Source organism: Onychostruthus taczanowskii, unplaced genomic scaffold, assembly GCF_017590055.1.
Source record: "Onychostruthus taczanowskii isolate IOZ18803 unplaced genomic scaffold, ASM1759005v1 scaffold22, whole genome shotgun sequence".
NCBI lineage: Eukaryota > Metazoa > Chordata > Aves > Passeriformes > Passeridae > Onychostruthus > Onychostruthus taczanowskii.
The window spans coordinates 11460876-11477820 of NW_024499462.1; the positions used below are offsets into that span (position 1 = coordinate 11460876).

General features: G+C 39.9%; 1 protein-coding gene across 4 annotated transcripts; it reads right to left on the bottom strand.

The window, feature by feature from the left end:
• Nucleotides 1–2975: 2975 nt before the first annotated feature.
• SAMD8 (sterile alpha motif domain containing 8) lies at nucleotides 2976–16571 on the bottom strand. Of its 4 annotated transcripts, none has more exons than XM_041404849.1 (7): nucleotides 16485–16571; nucleotides 14575–14727; nucleotides 7801–8407; nucleotides 5982–6077; nucleotides 5168–5285; nucleotides 4221–4371; nucleotides 2976–3313 (listed from the first exon to the last, which is right to left on the bottom strand). In XM_041404849.1, exons 3-7 carry the CDS (start codon nucleotides 8373–8375, stop codon nucleotides 3009–3011), a joined length of 1245 nt encoding a protein of 414 aa, XP_041260783.1. In that variant the 5' UTR covers nucleotides 8376–8407; nucleotides 14575–14727; nucleotides 16485–16571; the 3' UTR covers nucleotides 2976–3008. The 4 variants fall into 4 exon arrangements, with proteins under 4 accessions (XP_041260783.1, XP_041260785.1, XP_041260782.1 ...); XM_041404851.1 differs by lacking the exon at nucleotides 16485–16571 and adding an exon at nucleotides 16033–16182 and having other exon boundaries at nucleotides 7801–8404; XM_041404848.1 differs by lacking the exon at nucleotides 16485–16571 and adding an exon at nucleotides 16033–16182.
• Between the last annotated feature and the right edge of the window lie 374 nt (nucleotides 16572–16945).

Sequence of the window (16945 nt, forward strand, 5' to 3'; positions counted from 1 at the left end):
CTTAGCATAAAAGAGGTGCAACATGTTAAAGGATGGGTATGTGGTGGCATGTGAACATAAAGACATCCCTGAACATACTAAGCATTAAATCCAAGGCCCAAGGTGCTCTGCTACCTTTACTTAAAAGTGCTTGTCAGCAACAGAAGCTGCAAAATTCTTTTAAAACACTGACTCCAAATGACGTACAAAATGTTAAGCCTATCAGTAACCATCAACTTGTTTCCATCTAATTAACAATAAAGCTCACATTCCTAACTTTACAGACTGACCTGTGCTCTCTTGGAAGCAAGATCACATTTTTATGTCTTCTATCAACTTCAAGCTTTCCTCTTGCATGTTTACAGACAGACACAATGAACTTCCAAAACAGCAGAGGACAATTACCCTGATCATGCTTCAATCCACTCCAAAGCTAACAATACCAACCATTTTCTATTACTTATCCTGGACTTAGGTATCTAGCATCAAGGGAAACACCACAAAACAAAAAGCTTCTTTTAAAAAACAATGATAGACAAGGCTGATTTAAAACACAATTTACTTAACAGAATTTAAAAATTAAATTAGAACAAAGAATTTACGTTTCAATGTATATGAACTTCACTACAAAAAAAATTATTGAAATGACAGCTTTACTTTCTGTAAACATTGTTACACTGGGCTGTACTTGAAAATTCTCCTGCACGTCTGAGTTGCAGAATAGTATTTCAGTTTAGATGCAGTTATGCCAGTTACTACTCAAATGGTTATTTTCATAATCAACAGCTTTGCAGGTTTAATTGCATACCTCTCCAAATAGCTCAGATTACAATCCCTGCATATCCTGAGAACAGATGTTTCCTAGAGTTTAGAAAAACAGCATTCATAACTGTGTGCATTGCAAAGGCAAATATAAGTTAAGAAATAGAACTTTTTCATTATAAAGTCTCAAGAGGAATGTTCAAATTGCCTTTCTGAAATCAGAAAGTTAAGAGCAGCAAATGGCAAGTCTTTAAATCTTTCAGAATATTTTCTCCTTTTTTTTAAGTGTAAGTATACTTCCCCAATTTGGATGGCAAAAGCCATCAGGCTATGGTAGATTGAACAATATATTATTAAACCTGCAATTTTGCTAAAAAAATTGGAATGTTACAAATATAAAAATCTCTGTAATAGTGCAGTGTACATGTGCTCATTAAAGTTGGCAGAGATACTCCAAGATGCATAATTCTTCTGTGGAATAGGAGCTAAATTAACTTAGAAAAGTAATATACTATGAAGAGTGTTAGGTAGTCAAGTTAGTACAATCAAGGTTTATAAAAGGAACACAATACAGCAAGGAGTAGCCCACAGTAGGTTACAAGCCCCCAAACAAAAAACCTTGCAAATTCCAAGTGGATTCATTTCTATGCACACACAAGTACATAGTGCCCATTAGGTCAGCTGGTACCAAGCTGGGAATTATTTGTGTAACTTTCTCAGGTTACAAGCCCCCAAACAAAAAGCTTGCAAATTCCAAGTGGATTCTATGCACACACAAGTACATAGTGCCCATTAGGTCAGCTGGTACCAAGCTGGGAATTATTTGTGTAACTTTCTGAAACTGACTTACACTACATTTGCACATCAGAAGTTGCAATAATCAAATTAAAAGGTCTAGGCCATTTTTATGATTTTGTACCTTGTACCTATCAGTTTTCACTTACCACAAATCTAATTTCAAGGCTCTACAGACAACATTAGTATTGTCCCCTTACAATCCACTGCCTAAGAGATCACCATCCCTTGTGTGACCCTGCTCATGCATTATGGACTGAGAGTGTTGGTTTGGGGTTTTGGGGGATGTTTTGTTGTGGGTTATGGTTTGGTTTTTATCAACAAGCAAAACTCAGCTGTTTATGGTATCTTTCAAGGTAGTAAATGAGCAACTTAAATTAAGAACTAGCCTCTTTTCATAGTTGTTAGAAAAACATATACTGTGTGTTTATATATATAACCAAATATACTGTGCATATATATATCCAGAGATATTCACCATATTGTTGACACCAGAGTGCTAAAACATACATCAAAATAAGCACTATTTCCAATACTCACTATTATCACTATTCCTGAAAGAGTTACTACATGCATTTTTCCCATCCATTTACAGGACAGTAAGATACACAAAACAACTGTTCTGTTTTGCCAACATTAAAGAACTGCTCCTGAAAAGCATGCATGAGTTTGGTATAAAGCAATTAAGACCACACAGAAGTTACTTTGTGGCTTTAAACTCACTAAAGCTAAGTTTACTTTCAGTGGATGTTCCACTTACTGTAACTCATTTAAACACAAAAGGGAAAACTTTCAAGTGCTAAAACAACCATACAGACAACTGATAGACTAGACTAAATAAGTTCTCATTTAAAAAAATATCATCACTGCAAAACCACAAGGCAGACTTTCATTTTTGGCAACCTGTATACAGACCATTTATATTGTCAAACTTGTGATTTAACAATTAAGAGACCCTCTCAGCATGGAACTATACTGTTTTTTTTCATTATGACACAGATCTCCTCAGTCTTTAAATATACACAGTTTGTTTTAAAAATTAAATTTATGACTGCTTTCAAAGAAAGGCTTTATAAAGTTCTAATTTTTTTGTCAGTATATGTAAAAGCTGGCACTCGGGAAACAAAGACTATCTGGACCTGTAGAGAGTGTGTTATATTCAATACATATTTCAGGTTAATGGTCCATAAACATTCACACAGAACCTTACCAAGGGTAACAGTATTCTGGTTTATATTCGTGCTTCACTGATAGCCTTCACCCATCCCTGCATTGTTTTCTGTTTTCTCAAGGAGAAAACAAAACACGTCCCTGTAAAGCATGGAAACCCCATTTTATGGCTAAGAATCCAAGAAACAAGGCAAGGAGGAGATCATGGAGTGAAAAATGTTACTTGACTTCCCCCTTGTAGCTAGCCTTGTAGAATCTTAGTCATAGTGCTTCATAAAAATCTGAACTGACCCACACAGTCTTCAACCAATTAATCTTTTTAGTATAGTAGGTTTTGAAAAGGGCCAGCAATACTCATTGGGGACAGTACCATTAACATTGCATTCAAAAAAAGAAAACATTGGAAACCATATTCTTGCCCTCCTACTCTGATGATATGCTCTAGTATTAGCCAATGTATGGTAATACAAAAAGAGCCTTGTCGTGATGTAAAAGGCAATGAAGACATCTATAGAATAATGTTCATGTGCAGCCAAAATGAAGAAGATTCCAAAGAGGTTCAGGACCCAGGACAAGGTGTGCAAGAAGTTCCAGCTCCTTGGCGTATCTAGGAGAAAACAGAACATGATTAACCTTGACTGTCTCAAGATGCAGGCCTAGACATTCCAAGTTTCTGTATAGTTTTTTCAACCAAAAATGAGACGAAGTTACTCTCTTCATTCGAAAATGTTGTATACAGGTCCAATAAATCCAACAAAAGCAACCACACAAGTTACATATGTCTATCAGTTCATTACTTCATTTACAAATGCACTTCTGGATTAACAAGAGCATCCTTAAATGGTTTAGCACCCTACAAATCAGAATTCTTTGTTCAACCTACTTCTTTTAATGAAAATCATGTCTTTCCCATGTTACAAGGAGGAAGACATAACAAAAGCTACATTACCCTGATTGCAGTCATTACATTACAGCTGAACTCAAACTAATTATCTCTGCTTGCTATAACATGTATCAAATCACTGTTGGTGTTTACAGAAGGGTTCTGCTGTTTCATCTATTCTCACTTGCTATGGGGTTTGGTGTTTGGCTTTATGGATTATTCTAAATGTACAGAAACCTCGCCAGGTGTTTTGGCCAACAGGAGTCAGTGGCAGATACCTAGGGAAGGGAATAGTAACAGACAATCCTAAGTATCTTCAAAGTATTCTCCCAGCAGCAAGCCAGGAAGCCTTTCTAACTTCTTGGCTCACATGCTCATTGAAAAGTGCCTTATTCATCCCCACCATGCAAGGAGGTGGTGTTCCTTTCCTCGCTGGGACTTGGCTGTCACAAACCTGAGAAAGAGCACAGCAATCTGAAATTGTATTTGTTTGCTTAAATGTTACACTTTGAACTTTTTGAGGAGGTCAAGAGGCAGATACTCGTAATACTTAAGGACATTCAAATGTTTACACTCTCACACCTCTGTACATACTCTTAAGGACATTTGAGTATTGACACGCTGTACTCACATTCTGTGACAAAGAAGTTGAGCATGGTCAGGACGACAGTGTGACCACTGAACATATAATCTCCACATGTATGCACTCCAGTCAGAGTCATTCCAAAGCCACTCCATATTGCAAATGCCCGCTGGAGTTTGGCCCAAACATTGCCATACAACTGAAAAACAGTGATATTAACCTTTACTAAGTTCCAACTCCACTGCCCAAATAGTATATCCCTAAAGTTAGCTGTATTGCACTATGTTTGATTTAATACCATTTATCAAGTTGTGCCTTTTATTAAAATGCAGGTTAGCACACCTTTGGATTTCACTGTGGCACTGAGTCACATTAGTAACTGCAATTACTAATTGTATTCATCATACCTTTTATGAATACTGGAAATTAGAGCAAGTATTTTGTTCCAAGTGATTTACCCACAGAGCCTGTCACGTTTTTTTTAATGTGTTCAGTCTCCCAAAGGTATCATTATCAAGCTTTCCATTTGTTCAGCTCAAACCTCTCCTAACTAAAAGTTAGGATGAAACCATAAAATCCCATGTTCTAAGAATACCCCTTATGAGAAGGCGTCAAATAGTAATAGTTTGTTGGGGTTTTTTTTCAAAACCATGCAACCAACAAGACAAAGAAACTATTACTTCCCTTTCAGTCTCTCTTCATGAAGTTAGTAGCTTAAGTGCACACACCTCTATCTCTGTTTTACAGTATGAAACATTCTGAACACCCTTCCCCAAATAACCATATACTCTCCAGAGTGGCAAGTGCTTCTGAGACCCCTAGGAATGTTTGCCTGCCTATGGCAATTAGTGCAAGGACAAGGAAACAGGAGAGAAACATGATGTTTTTAAAAAGCACGAATCTAACACTATGGTTACAACAATCTTAATCATGTCTTAAGTATTTTTTTACAAAAGGAAACAGGAAAAATACTCTAAAGCACTTGAAAGTTTTACCTTTCCAGTACACTGCAAGTGCTGTCCTGGCACAGAGAGTGAGGTAACAAACATTGTAATGCAGCGTAATAGAAATACTGTCCCCATGAGGCTGCACAGCCTGCGCAGCAGGATGGATCTGGGAAAGTACACAGGAACTGAGATCAGGGAAGTTATGATAAAAACATTTCACCTCACCCCAACTTAATCCCATTAAGTCCTGTCATCATCACTACTAGTTTCACAACAATTTTTTTTTTTTTTCCAATTAAGTAGTACTGTAAAAATAAGGTTCCACATGACACGGTGAGACATTGTAGCAAGATTACTGTCACCAAAAGGTACAGTTCCACCTCTGCAGCTACTCTTGTGCTAGCTTTGGCACTCATACCTTCTGTTGGAAAACTGATAAAAATCAATGAACAAGTGAAAATTTAACTTAAAATATGCATGCACACAAAAGCATTTTCTATCCCTCTGTGAAAGCAAATTGCCAGGCTGTCTCAGACACCCTGTGGTAATTAATTCTTGTGGCACTTTCTTATATACAAAGCTGTTATAGCATGAGTTTGTATACTGACAGCTCTTTGAAATACCTATGTTCTAAAGGAAATTACTCATAAATATGGTAGAAAAGTAAATTCAGATTACTCCTTTGAAAGATTCACAAGCCATCATTCTTGCTTAAATCCTCCCGAATCCATTTTAACAGAGACATACTAGGAGTTGACAAGATTCTTACGGAATGGAACTTCTTAAAAAATCATAATAAATTCTTGTTAAGGTCTTTTCTCTGCATCAAAATACCAGTTAATTTGGATTTTATAAAATCTACCTGTGTTTGTGAAGTAGAAGAACCAAGAGCCAAATGTAGCAAAGAATTACACCACATACTTCAGTCATAGCAAAAGCCCATGGTATCCTAGGGACGCTAAAAAAAAAAGACAAAGCAGAAAGTTAATACAAAGGCTTAATTTTTTTCCTAGTATTGGTATTGAAAATAAGGGCATGTCAGGTTCCAACCTCAAAACTAATTTGCATTCGTCTGACAATAGTATAAACTACAGCCAAAAATACTTTTGTTAGACTGAATGAAATAGAATTTGAAATATAGTCAGTTATGTTATCTCCTTCCTAATAATGTTTTTCCAGTTTACACAGAATTCACCAAGGGAAAATCTCTAGTATGCTCTCTTAATTCACACGTGACACTAACAGGATGTGTTCCTCCACTATTGTTTCACAACAACCTTTTTCATTCTGACAAAAACTTGCATCATGTCAATTATGCTGCTTATGCCTGCAAGAATGCCATGTCAACACAATGAATTAAATGCTGCAAGGCCAAAAACAGTAAACACTTGTAATGAAGCAGAACTGCACAGAATAGTATCAGGGAAAATAAAAGTTGTTTTCTAAACCTCAGCAATAATCACTACATGAAAACATTTCAGCCTTCCCTGTCAAAAGATCTAAGACCTTCTTGCACTCATAAGGCACCAGTAACAATTCCCACTCTGCACTCACCTAAATACAGATCCCTCTGATACAAAGTAGCAAAGCACCGCTCAAACATGAGCTTTGTAGTAATCTCCTGTTTGTTGCCCCCTGAGCTGCTGCTTTCTGGCCTTCCCCATCCTCCTGCGCACTGAATACCGTGGGAGCACCCTGGCAACAAAATCCAGTAATGCCACAGCTCCTGTTCTCTCTCCCCTCTTCCCCTCTGCCGGGTGTGGTCTGTCCTTGATGAGTTATATATGCATTTATGGGGGATTCTGCACACTGACTCAAAAGATTAGAGTCTTACTAACTTCTTGAAAGCCATTAATGAAAATGGAAATTACTGGCAGGACCAGGAAGATCACAACGACTGAACTTTATAACAGTTTAGCTCATCTCTTAAAACTCTCTAGGCAGTTAAGTTCTCCATGGTGCAAGTGCCTTTCTCAAAAGGAACATTTATCCTCTATTAAACCTGTTGTCAATGACTAGAATTTGACCTTTGCCATTGTGTCTCTTCTTTGCCTGAAGTGAAATATTTTCTTTTAAAAAATGAACAGGTACTGCATAAGCCACAACAGTGGTTTAATAACCTGTTAAAAGAGATGCTGGTCTTTTCATTCAACTTCAGAGTTTCCCTAGACCATTTCAGCAAGCTGAGAGTGGGAAGACAGTAAAAATACAGTACCAATGCTGTTCCCTTTTAATTTCCTTGCTCACTCACAGACCAAAATATTCCTTCATTTGAAGTTTTTTTTTAAATCAAGACACATTAAGATTCACAGCAGAAACTGGATTTCAGAAAATGCACATGGTTGCATATCTATGCCAGCTGCCCATCATGCTTTTATCAGAATGAGAGGATGGACGAAGTAATTACTGTGTTGTAATGAGTTTAAAATGTAAAACTAAATATAAACTAGATGGAAAACAACTCAATTTATTTTCCTCTAAAACCAAATCTCTGCATCTAATTGATCCACATTTCCATCTTAGCAGAAGGACTTACTAGACTTTTATTACTGTTTCGCAGTGACATCTTCTAGAGCACGTGAAACTTTCTTCTAAAGCATATGAAACTTCGAAAACAGAAATAAGACAGCCTATATTTTAACCATCCCGTTACTATTTTGTTTAGAAAGAAAATTTCTTACCTATCTAGAAATATGTCTGGCAGAGGTGGATATGTTTGCATGTCAGGTACTCTCTCGTGTACTATCACCATGACAAATGATGTAAAGCCAAACACTATGAAGACATACACACAACTTAAAACTGTCTTCCAGTACTCTGGGTCCAGTCTTCGTGTGGCATGCTTGTTTTTTCCATTTGCATATTGATACTGATCACCATTCAAGTCAGTAATTGGTCCATCATAGTCCCGAGGTACTTCACCATTACAAAACCAATCTGGCCCCTGTGGTGAACCAGCTGGGCACACTGTGCCAGCATGACTGTCACTGGTGTAACCCAGCTCCTCCAGGACGTCAATGTGCTGCTTCTGCAGTTTGCGTATGGACAACATCAGCCTCTTGATATCCCCCAAGATTTTGATCTCCAGAGGAGGGGATCGCAAGTCATACTCAGTAAGTGTCAGCAGGGTAATTCCATCCAGCCTGTGTCTGTTGCACAAAAGATCCACGTATTCACAGAAGCCTTCTTCCTTCAGCCACTTGGCCACGTTCTTGGTAGTCCAGCGTCGAATGCACAGCTGGTTATTGCCTGCCATCCTGCCCTTTATCCGCCCGTCACACCGACCTGCTGCACAGCCCAGAGAGACAACACCACTGTTTAACACAGATCACTGAAATGCCAGGGTCTGTAGTGCAATTTTAGATGCTTAATTAGCCCAAGACATTTTACATAAGAGATAGCTAAAAAACAGGCCTAATTTCTAAGGTAAGTAATAAAAAAATGCTTTTCTTCATTCAAGAAAAACTAAATTAAGATTATCTCATTTGCTCCTAAATAGAAATCTAAAGTGTCCAAGAAGCAGAATATTTCCTAGATGCATCCAGTATACTGTTCTAAATTTGCTGTAAATAAATAAATAAATAAATCCCACTTTGTTAATTACATGAGGCAATGAAAATCAAATACTACTCTTTAAATACCAGCTTAATCATTAGACTTTTCCACTGTTTGCAGTTCATCAACTGCACGAGGAAGTACAGCCAGCAAACACACAAAACTGAATTAAAGCTGAAATAATACATTTCCATACCGTCCAATATATCCCACTGTTTTAAAATACATACTGAAGCTTTGATGATTCCCACATTCCCCCACTCCTTCCAAGTAAACCCAAGTCTAGATATCTGCAACAGTATTGAGCTGAAGTATGCTAGCTGCATGATGATGGTACAACCATCCTATTTCTTTGTTTGATCTCAATAATTAAGATAGATACTTACTGAATTGTGAATCCTTTAAAATACTCAGCTTTCAAAAATAACATTACTAGAAATGAAGTACTGGTTTACGCTTCAAAGCATTTTTAAAATTGATGTGGTAGTAGATAGCATAGTAACACATCAAAACCAGAAGAGAGGTATTCTCTTCATACAGATTTCTCGATAATTGTGTTCCTGACTCTAGAATACTGCCTGAAGGAAGGAGAGACAGCTCAGCAACATTTTAGTCACATGGTGGTGACAAGTCACCAGAACACCACCCAAGGAAAAAGTTAACCATGGGTCATTCCGTGGAACACGACAGAACTCTGAAAGGCTACCAGTGAAGTAAAAGTACTGAAACGTTTATGCAATATTGAAGACCCACAGCAGTAGAGAATGGATTTGTGCATAATTTATATTTGGTGGCTCATGTACAGCTACCATCTAAGAAAGAGCTACAATTTCACAGCTCTTTTGTACTCGAAAAAAACAGTCTAATTAACTAAAATGCTTCAATCATGCCAACCAAATCTCAGAAAATACAAGGCACTACAATACACTACTGCCACATACATCATTCAAGGCTTTCAGAATGAAAGCAAAGAAACAGTGTATTTAATCTATTATTTAGCTGCTGTCTATAGTAAACTGGTACTCAAACCCATCATGAATATTCAGCACAGTTCTGCATCTTTTTCAGGGGCACAGCTCTTCCAAAAACAGAACGTCTTTCCTTCTCACTTTTTTTAAGGAGATACAGTACCTGTTGTGCTCTTAATATAATTACTGGATGCAAGTTTTTCTTCAGGCTTTCATCCAACAGAACCACAAACTATTTTATACTATATCAGAGAAGATTCAATTTGCCAAATGAGATTTCCCAGCAGTGCAAAATAAATATTTTAGAAGAAAAATGAGACCCAAATCACACCCTTCTAAAATAATTAAGGGCATGATACTTCTGAAGATATTCTCAGAAGTTGATTGTATATTAACAAAAAGTACTTAATTCATTGCTAAAATTTCTCAATACCTCATATACAGTCAATAAGTACATAAGCTTTAATATCTTGATTTAAATAATTGCCAAAACAAACAAACAAAAAAACTACTAGAGTATCTGCATATGCTACATGCTTCCTTCTCCATATAAGAGTATTTTCTCATTTTTATGTTACCTTACTATTTTTGAAAGTGTATCACAAAAATAACTGTAATAATTATTTTGGTGTCACATGGCTAATAAAATAAATTACGACATTTAATTCAATTAAATGTCCGGGCCCACTCCCCCTGCAGTGGGATGGAGGGGAGAACTACAAAAGGTAAACCCAAGGGGTTGAGATAGGAACAGTTTAATAATGGTAATAACATAAAATACAGTAATAATAGCAGTGGAAATAACAAAAAGAGAGAAGAACAACACCCAAGAAATACAAGTGATGCACATTACAACTGCCCAGCACCTGCTGACTTTTGTCCAGCCAGCTTCCCAGCAGTGGTCAGCCCCTCCTGGCCAACCTCCCCCCTCCATTTATATACCAAGCAGGGCATTCCATGGTATGGAATGTTCCTTGGGCCAGGTTCAGGTCAGCTGTCCTGGCTGTGTCTCTACCAGCTTCTTCTGCCCCTCCTCACTGGCAGAGCAGGGGAAACCAAAAACTCCTTGACTCAAGGTCAGCACCACTGAGCAACATCAACAACGTACTATCAACATTGTTCTTATACTAATCCAAAACAACCAGTAAAAATAAACAACCTTGAGTTGCCTATCTGAACTTCCAGCTTTCTTTACTCAGAAATACAGATTAAATACTGAAAAAAAAAAAGTTGTTAATCACAGTGAGTTTTATAACATAGTAATCATCATGGGTTTTCTAAAAGAAGTTAATGGAAACTCACGACCACAAATACACTCAACTTACTGGCACTGTCTTCTAACCAAAGCAACTTCTGAGGACAAAGGCAGGAAACTGTCTCTAACCTAAGAGAATTCTATTCGTTTGTTACAAGTCAAGTAGCCTAACAGCAGCCTAGTCTTCCTTCGTCTGGCATTGCTGGAATAAATACCAACCTTACCAAAGGTGCAATAAAAGAAACCTTACAACACTGAATCAGCACACCCATCACAGGTCATTATGGGCTGGACCTGGGAGAAAGTCTACATTAACCTCAAGATGCAGCTGATAGGACCTGCTCTGTTTTCAAGCACTGCCAATGAGAAGACACTTAACCAACTGGAAAAGACAAAGAAATGACCACAAAACACAAATTTAAAACATTACACAGAGCAAGTAGCTAATTGTTCAACAGCAACAGTTAAACTCATTTTTCAATGCCAAAGCAACTTCTTAAATCCAGAAACTGTCTTCCCTTTCAGTCTACTCAATTGGTGACACTTGTGTGGTTTAAAGGGTAAAAGGCACTTTCCCTAATAATCCTAACACCTAACACAGTACAGAGCCCTGTGTGCAACTGCTCCTGTTCCTTTTTGAAGCTGAAGAATGCTGCATAACTTTTACACCACCACACTGCTATGTAAGAATAACGCAGCAGAGGCCAAGTCCCCTAGATAACTGCACCTGTCTTCTGAAAGGAAACAGCTCTGGTAACTACTTTGCCTTCCATTATTACTAGTTTTATCACTAAACCAAATAATGGGTAACATTATTTAATGATGAATAACACACATGAATAACACAAAGCAATCATAGACTTAAGCGTCAGAGGGTAAAATACACTTTTCGCCAGACATCAGCAATGTCTGTGGCTAGTCAGCTGATTATTTTCCTGGTACTGTGACTTGAAACTTAGCAAGCTTGTCAACAGCATGCATTGTGTGTTCCATTTTCTTGCACCAGCCTGCCAATTAACAGCATGAACACAAATGCATATGAACTGCATATATATATATAAGTATTTACTTTTTTAAAAGAAGAACATTACTTTGTGAGCCATAAACATTCCTACAATTTGGCTGTGGCATCTTAAAAAATAAGATGCCTCTGAGAGGCTGACTGGCAGCAAAATTTCCTAGATGTATATATAGAGAAAATTAACCTCCCTCAACATGATGGTCCATGATTCTATCATGTTCCCATCTACTGAATCACTGCCAGTCAACCATTAATTCCCTAACTTTCCCAGCTTACAGACTATTGAGGTAAAAATGTGGGAAGAAGAATCTGCTTATCACTACTCTAGCCAAGGAAAAGTAGCATTACTATCACAGTAACATTAGGCTGCAAACTTGATTAGAGTCATAGCTGAAGGGTTAAGCAACCTAGTTAGGTCTGCAGCAGTTAGCAGAATGCTGACTGGTTTTGTTTATTCTAGACACACATGCAAAATCTCTATCAGCATCATTATTGCTTTACCACCTGCCCTCAGGTACCTGGGAGAGCCTTGCCCCTTGATTTTTTCCCCTAGATTCAATTCCCACCATCCTGGAGAGGGATTTTAGGAAGGATGCTGAAGAACTACCAGATCTCAAGTGATTTAACCTACATTTCTGTGTGAAGGTTTCAAGCTGCAGTTTGAATACAGGCCATACCAACTGGCCCCCCCTTTGCTGGGTCTGTTGGCTTAGAGCACATCCCACACCTCAGGGGAGGGGCTGTTCCTGCAAAAGCTGCTACTTCACCCATGTGGACAAGGCCCATGTTGGTGGCCTTGGTTCCCCAGCACAAAAAGGCTACACAAAAACATGTGCTGAGCCAGCCTGCAATAATGAAGCTACTGTCACACAGCAAGTCAGCAATGCTGTGCTGGAAAAAGAACACACAGCACTGCCTTGTTATGCAGCACAAGGCTCAGCTACTCTGCTGACTCTGACTTACACGAGAAGCTTGTCACCTGTTCTTCCTGGAAACTCTGAATTCTTCAGTGCTTATTTAAAGCAAATAGCACCAAAGATTTCACTGCCATACAGCATACAGTGGCTTAGACCTTACCTTCTAAATGCCACCAGATACATGTAATACAGTAGGTATCTTGTAAACAGAAGGACAAAAAAAAAAACATGCAAAAACAACACATGATTTTTCAAGAGTTTTTAAATACAATGGCTACCATACTACACCTAAAATTGATCAAACACAGCACAATGCCCACCATGGGACAAAAAATGTATTTTCCTGCAGCAAGAATACAATAATTTCAAATGCATAAATATTGCTGTAAAACTTGCACTGAATTTTAATTAGTGACTTTGGTATCATAAGTGAGATGATCAGCAGTAGCTTAACTGTACTCAAAGGTCTTAGTGCTGTGCATGAAGGTAAGATAAAAAATCTCAAAGTAACACTAGTTTAGTCTTAGGTTTTAAGCCATCAAGGAAGATGAGCTTTTTGAGAATTATTTATTGAAGTGCAGCATGTGGATCAAATATTAGTTCTATATTCTTAGCAGAGTCTTTCTGTTGAGACACCTCCATGCAAGAGTGACAGCAGCTACTACAGAAAGCCCTGAAAGTTCCACGTTTGTCTTAAGAACTACCAAGTACAGTTACATATTGCATCAAAACGAACAGAATAAATATTGCTCCCTGATTCTTACACCACATTAAGCCAAACAGGTTGTATTACACTCAAGTGAACACTAAGAGCAGCTCAACTCCTAATCTACTAGCCAGCTAACAAAACAAATTTTTATCCTACTGCCATAATTCAAGGCACACACAAGTGATTTTTAAACAACCGATCAAGTACTCCACCACTTATATTAGGATGCCATTCACAGTATTTCACTACTATTTGACTAAGTTCTTGAACATTTTACATGCTAAATATCAAGTGTCAAGTATTTTTCTTCTGGTTTCAAGTAGTGTATCCCTTCTGTAACAGAATGTTGGCTGCTCTTTATCCCTATACAACTTAGAAGTAACAACTCCAGTTTCTTTCTCCCCTTTTCTTCCCACACCCTCATCTTACAATGGAAATAGAAGACATGAACAAATTCTCCATTCAAATGAATACCAGAACAATATCTGAAGTGAAACTGTGTTTCATCTTACTCTCCACAACCATTTACAATCTCATCTTTCTGGTCTAGTGAAAATCTAATAGCCTTCCTCATTTTAGATGCATTAAAATAAGTAAGGAATAAAAAACTTCTAAAAGGTATGTGATTATCAAACAAACATGCACAATGTAATATGGTTAGTGGACCTCAACCAGCTAAGTGGGCTGCAAAAGCAAGGTCTGTACAAAGAAAAGCGGTATTACAAAACTCAAAAGATTACAATTCCTAGGCCAACCTGTATTTCAATAGTACCACACCAAAATAAACCCCCAACCAGCCAGCAAAAACAACATCACATAGAAGAGCAAACAAGATAATTTAAAATTTTTGTGCTTTATAAATCTACAGAACATTTCCTTCACATCTAAGCAGTACTTACACAACAAAACCTTTACAAAATTCCTTTCACCTGGTATAAAGATCACCTCACACTAATCCTACAGGTTAGTTCCACCTTTCTTCTACATCACAGAAAGCAAAAGGAAGAAAAAGACACAGCCACTTCCTTACCTCTGATATCCAGCAAGAAGCACCCCCTACCAAACAGGAGGGGCACTTAAATGCCAGGAAATGTCTTCTGAGCTCTTGCCACTCCAGAGCACAGCATGATCAGCTGCTCTGTGGAGGTGGCACAGACACTGTGTCCAGCTGCACAAGGGAGCTCTGTGGAGACAGATCAGACATTAGCCAAGTTGAATCTTGCCATCAAGTCATCTCAGAACACAGAATGAGCATTGCACATAAAAAAAATTTTATAAAATTAATTTTGCAAACTGAAGCCTCAAATACAAAACCATGAGACCACTTCAGCTTAATACGTCAACATTAACACTACCTCTCATTTGCCTCATCCATTAACTCAGGGAGCTGCGAAAACCTACCTTTTTGAAGTGCTGGGAGTTTTTTAACAGCAATCAGCAATAACTAAGAGAATAAGACCACATAATGCATCAGTAATATAGACTTAAGAGACTCAGTGGGTAACAGTTCCAGTAGTTTCAGCTTCCTTATGCTCAGCCCCTAAACTTGCACAAACACTGTCCCCACAGGCAGACCCCAGCATTTAACCATGAATCTCGAAGAGCAACATGCAAACCAGTAACAGCACTGTTCCACACTGCCTTGTTAATAATCAAAACCTATGCACTCAACAACATTTTTATTCAAAACTGAACATTTTGTCCTCAGAAAACACACCAATTTTATTGAAAAAAGTAGTAAGAATATCTATTTCGACCCGGTACAACCGTCTTGTTATCTGACTGTAAGACCGACACAAAGCATCTTTTGCAGGAACGATCTGTTAGCTGCGGAGGCTGACGCGGGAATCAGAAAGCACACGGTCCCCTCTGCCCCCAGGCCCCACTGCAAACCGCACAGGGCCCGCAGGCCCCGGCCCCCTGCCGGGGTGCCCGTCCCACACCTTCGCACGCCCCTCCTAACGAGGCTGGCAAAGTTCATCCCGAAAGCGGCACAGCCGGGCACTAGGGCTGACTGACCCCTTCAGCCCGAACAGCGCCGCCGACATCGCCCCAGCGCGCAGCGGGCGTCCCCGGGCCGGGCGCTCACGCTGGGCAGAGATGTGCCGGGCCGGGCGGGCGCGGTAATTACGGCGGAGCGGATTCTAGCGCGGACACGCAGCACGGGAGGCTCGTCTTCCCCCCGGTGGGCGAAGCTGTTCTCCCGCACAGCCTCCGCGGCGGGGCAGCCCTTTCGCCCCGAGACCCGCGGGGCCCGCCCGCACCCTGGGGGTTCACGCCGCAGCGGGGGCAGCGACTGCGGGGGGCTCCCACCTGCGGGGCGGCCCCGCGGGAAGGAAGGAAGGAAGGAAGGAAGGAAGGAAGGAAGGAAGGAAGGAAGGAAGGAAGGAAGGAAGGAAGGAAGGAAGGAAGGAAGGAAGGAAGGAAGGAAGGAAGGGTCCCCGGTACGGGCCTCCCGGGAAGGGCCCCGCAGCTCGCCCCGCCTCACCTGCCGCCGAGTGGCGGTGCCGCCGCGCCGGCCCTGGGCGCTGCGGCAGCGGCTCCTCCGCGCCCTGCCTGTGCCTCTGCCCGTGCCTCTCCTCGGCGGCGGCGGCGGCCACCGCCACCCCCCATCCCCCGTCCGGAAGCGGCGGCGGCAGCGCCGGCAGGCGGCGGCGGAAGGGGCGGGACGGGGCGGAAGGACGGGGCCCCTGCCAGGAGGGGCTTCGAGCTGTGGCAAGGGCTTGGAATCCGTGGGTCAGCTGGGATTCCCATCCTTCAACTCGAAGCATATACTATGACAGAATAACAGAGGAAACTTACAGGGCCCTCCTAATGTCAGGCCTCATATCAGGCAGTCATTACAAGACATTTCAGTTGCACCATTGTTCTTTACTGACATCTGTACAAAAAGAATAAAACCGGCTGTCAGCACTTGGCCGACAGCACGCAGTCACTTACGCACGGGATCCAAACACAGATGTGAACAGCACACGCGATTTACGAAAGCTTCAGCAAGGCACCGTAACTTCGAGAGCTCCATAGCCTACAAACAGTACAAGCGGAGGGGATAGAAGGAGACAGACAAACTAGAAGCAAATTGCTCCAGAAATAAATTTATTTTGGGTGCCAACTGTCTGGGGTGCCAGCTGCCAGCCCCCAGCCCTTTGCAACTGTTTGAGTAACAGTCAGAATTTGTTTTGTTGATGATGTAATTACTATGAGGTCCAAAACAAGTCCTAAGTTGTAGTTTCAGTTGAAATAAAAAGGAGGTGCCAGTGTATCCATGAAGTTCATGACACTGCCTTTTCAGAGAAAGTGGCCTTGAGAGCCTTGTTCTAAAAAAAAAAAAAAAAAAGAAAAAAGAAATCGATTGCAAAGTTTATATGCTGCTAATAGTGAAACAAGGAAATTTGCATTTC

Excerpts from the sequence above, each read along its gene's own strand:
- SAMD8 (XM_041404849.1), bottom strand. The coding sequence starts at position 8,375 with ATGGCAGGCAATAACCAGCTGTGCATTCGACGCTGGACTACCAAGAAC. Across the intron at positions 6,078-7,800 it reads CCAGACATATTTCTAGATAG|CGTCCCTAGGATACCATGGG; the intron begins GTAAGAAATTTT and ends TTTTTTTTTTAG. Across the intron at positions 3,314-4,220 it reads CAACTTCTTTGTCACAGAAT|ATACGCCAAGGAGCTGGAAC; the intron begins GTGAGTACAGCG and ends GTTTTCTCCTAG.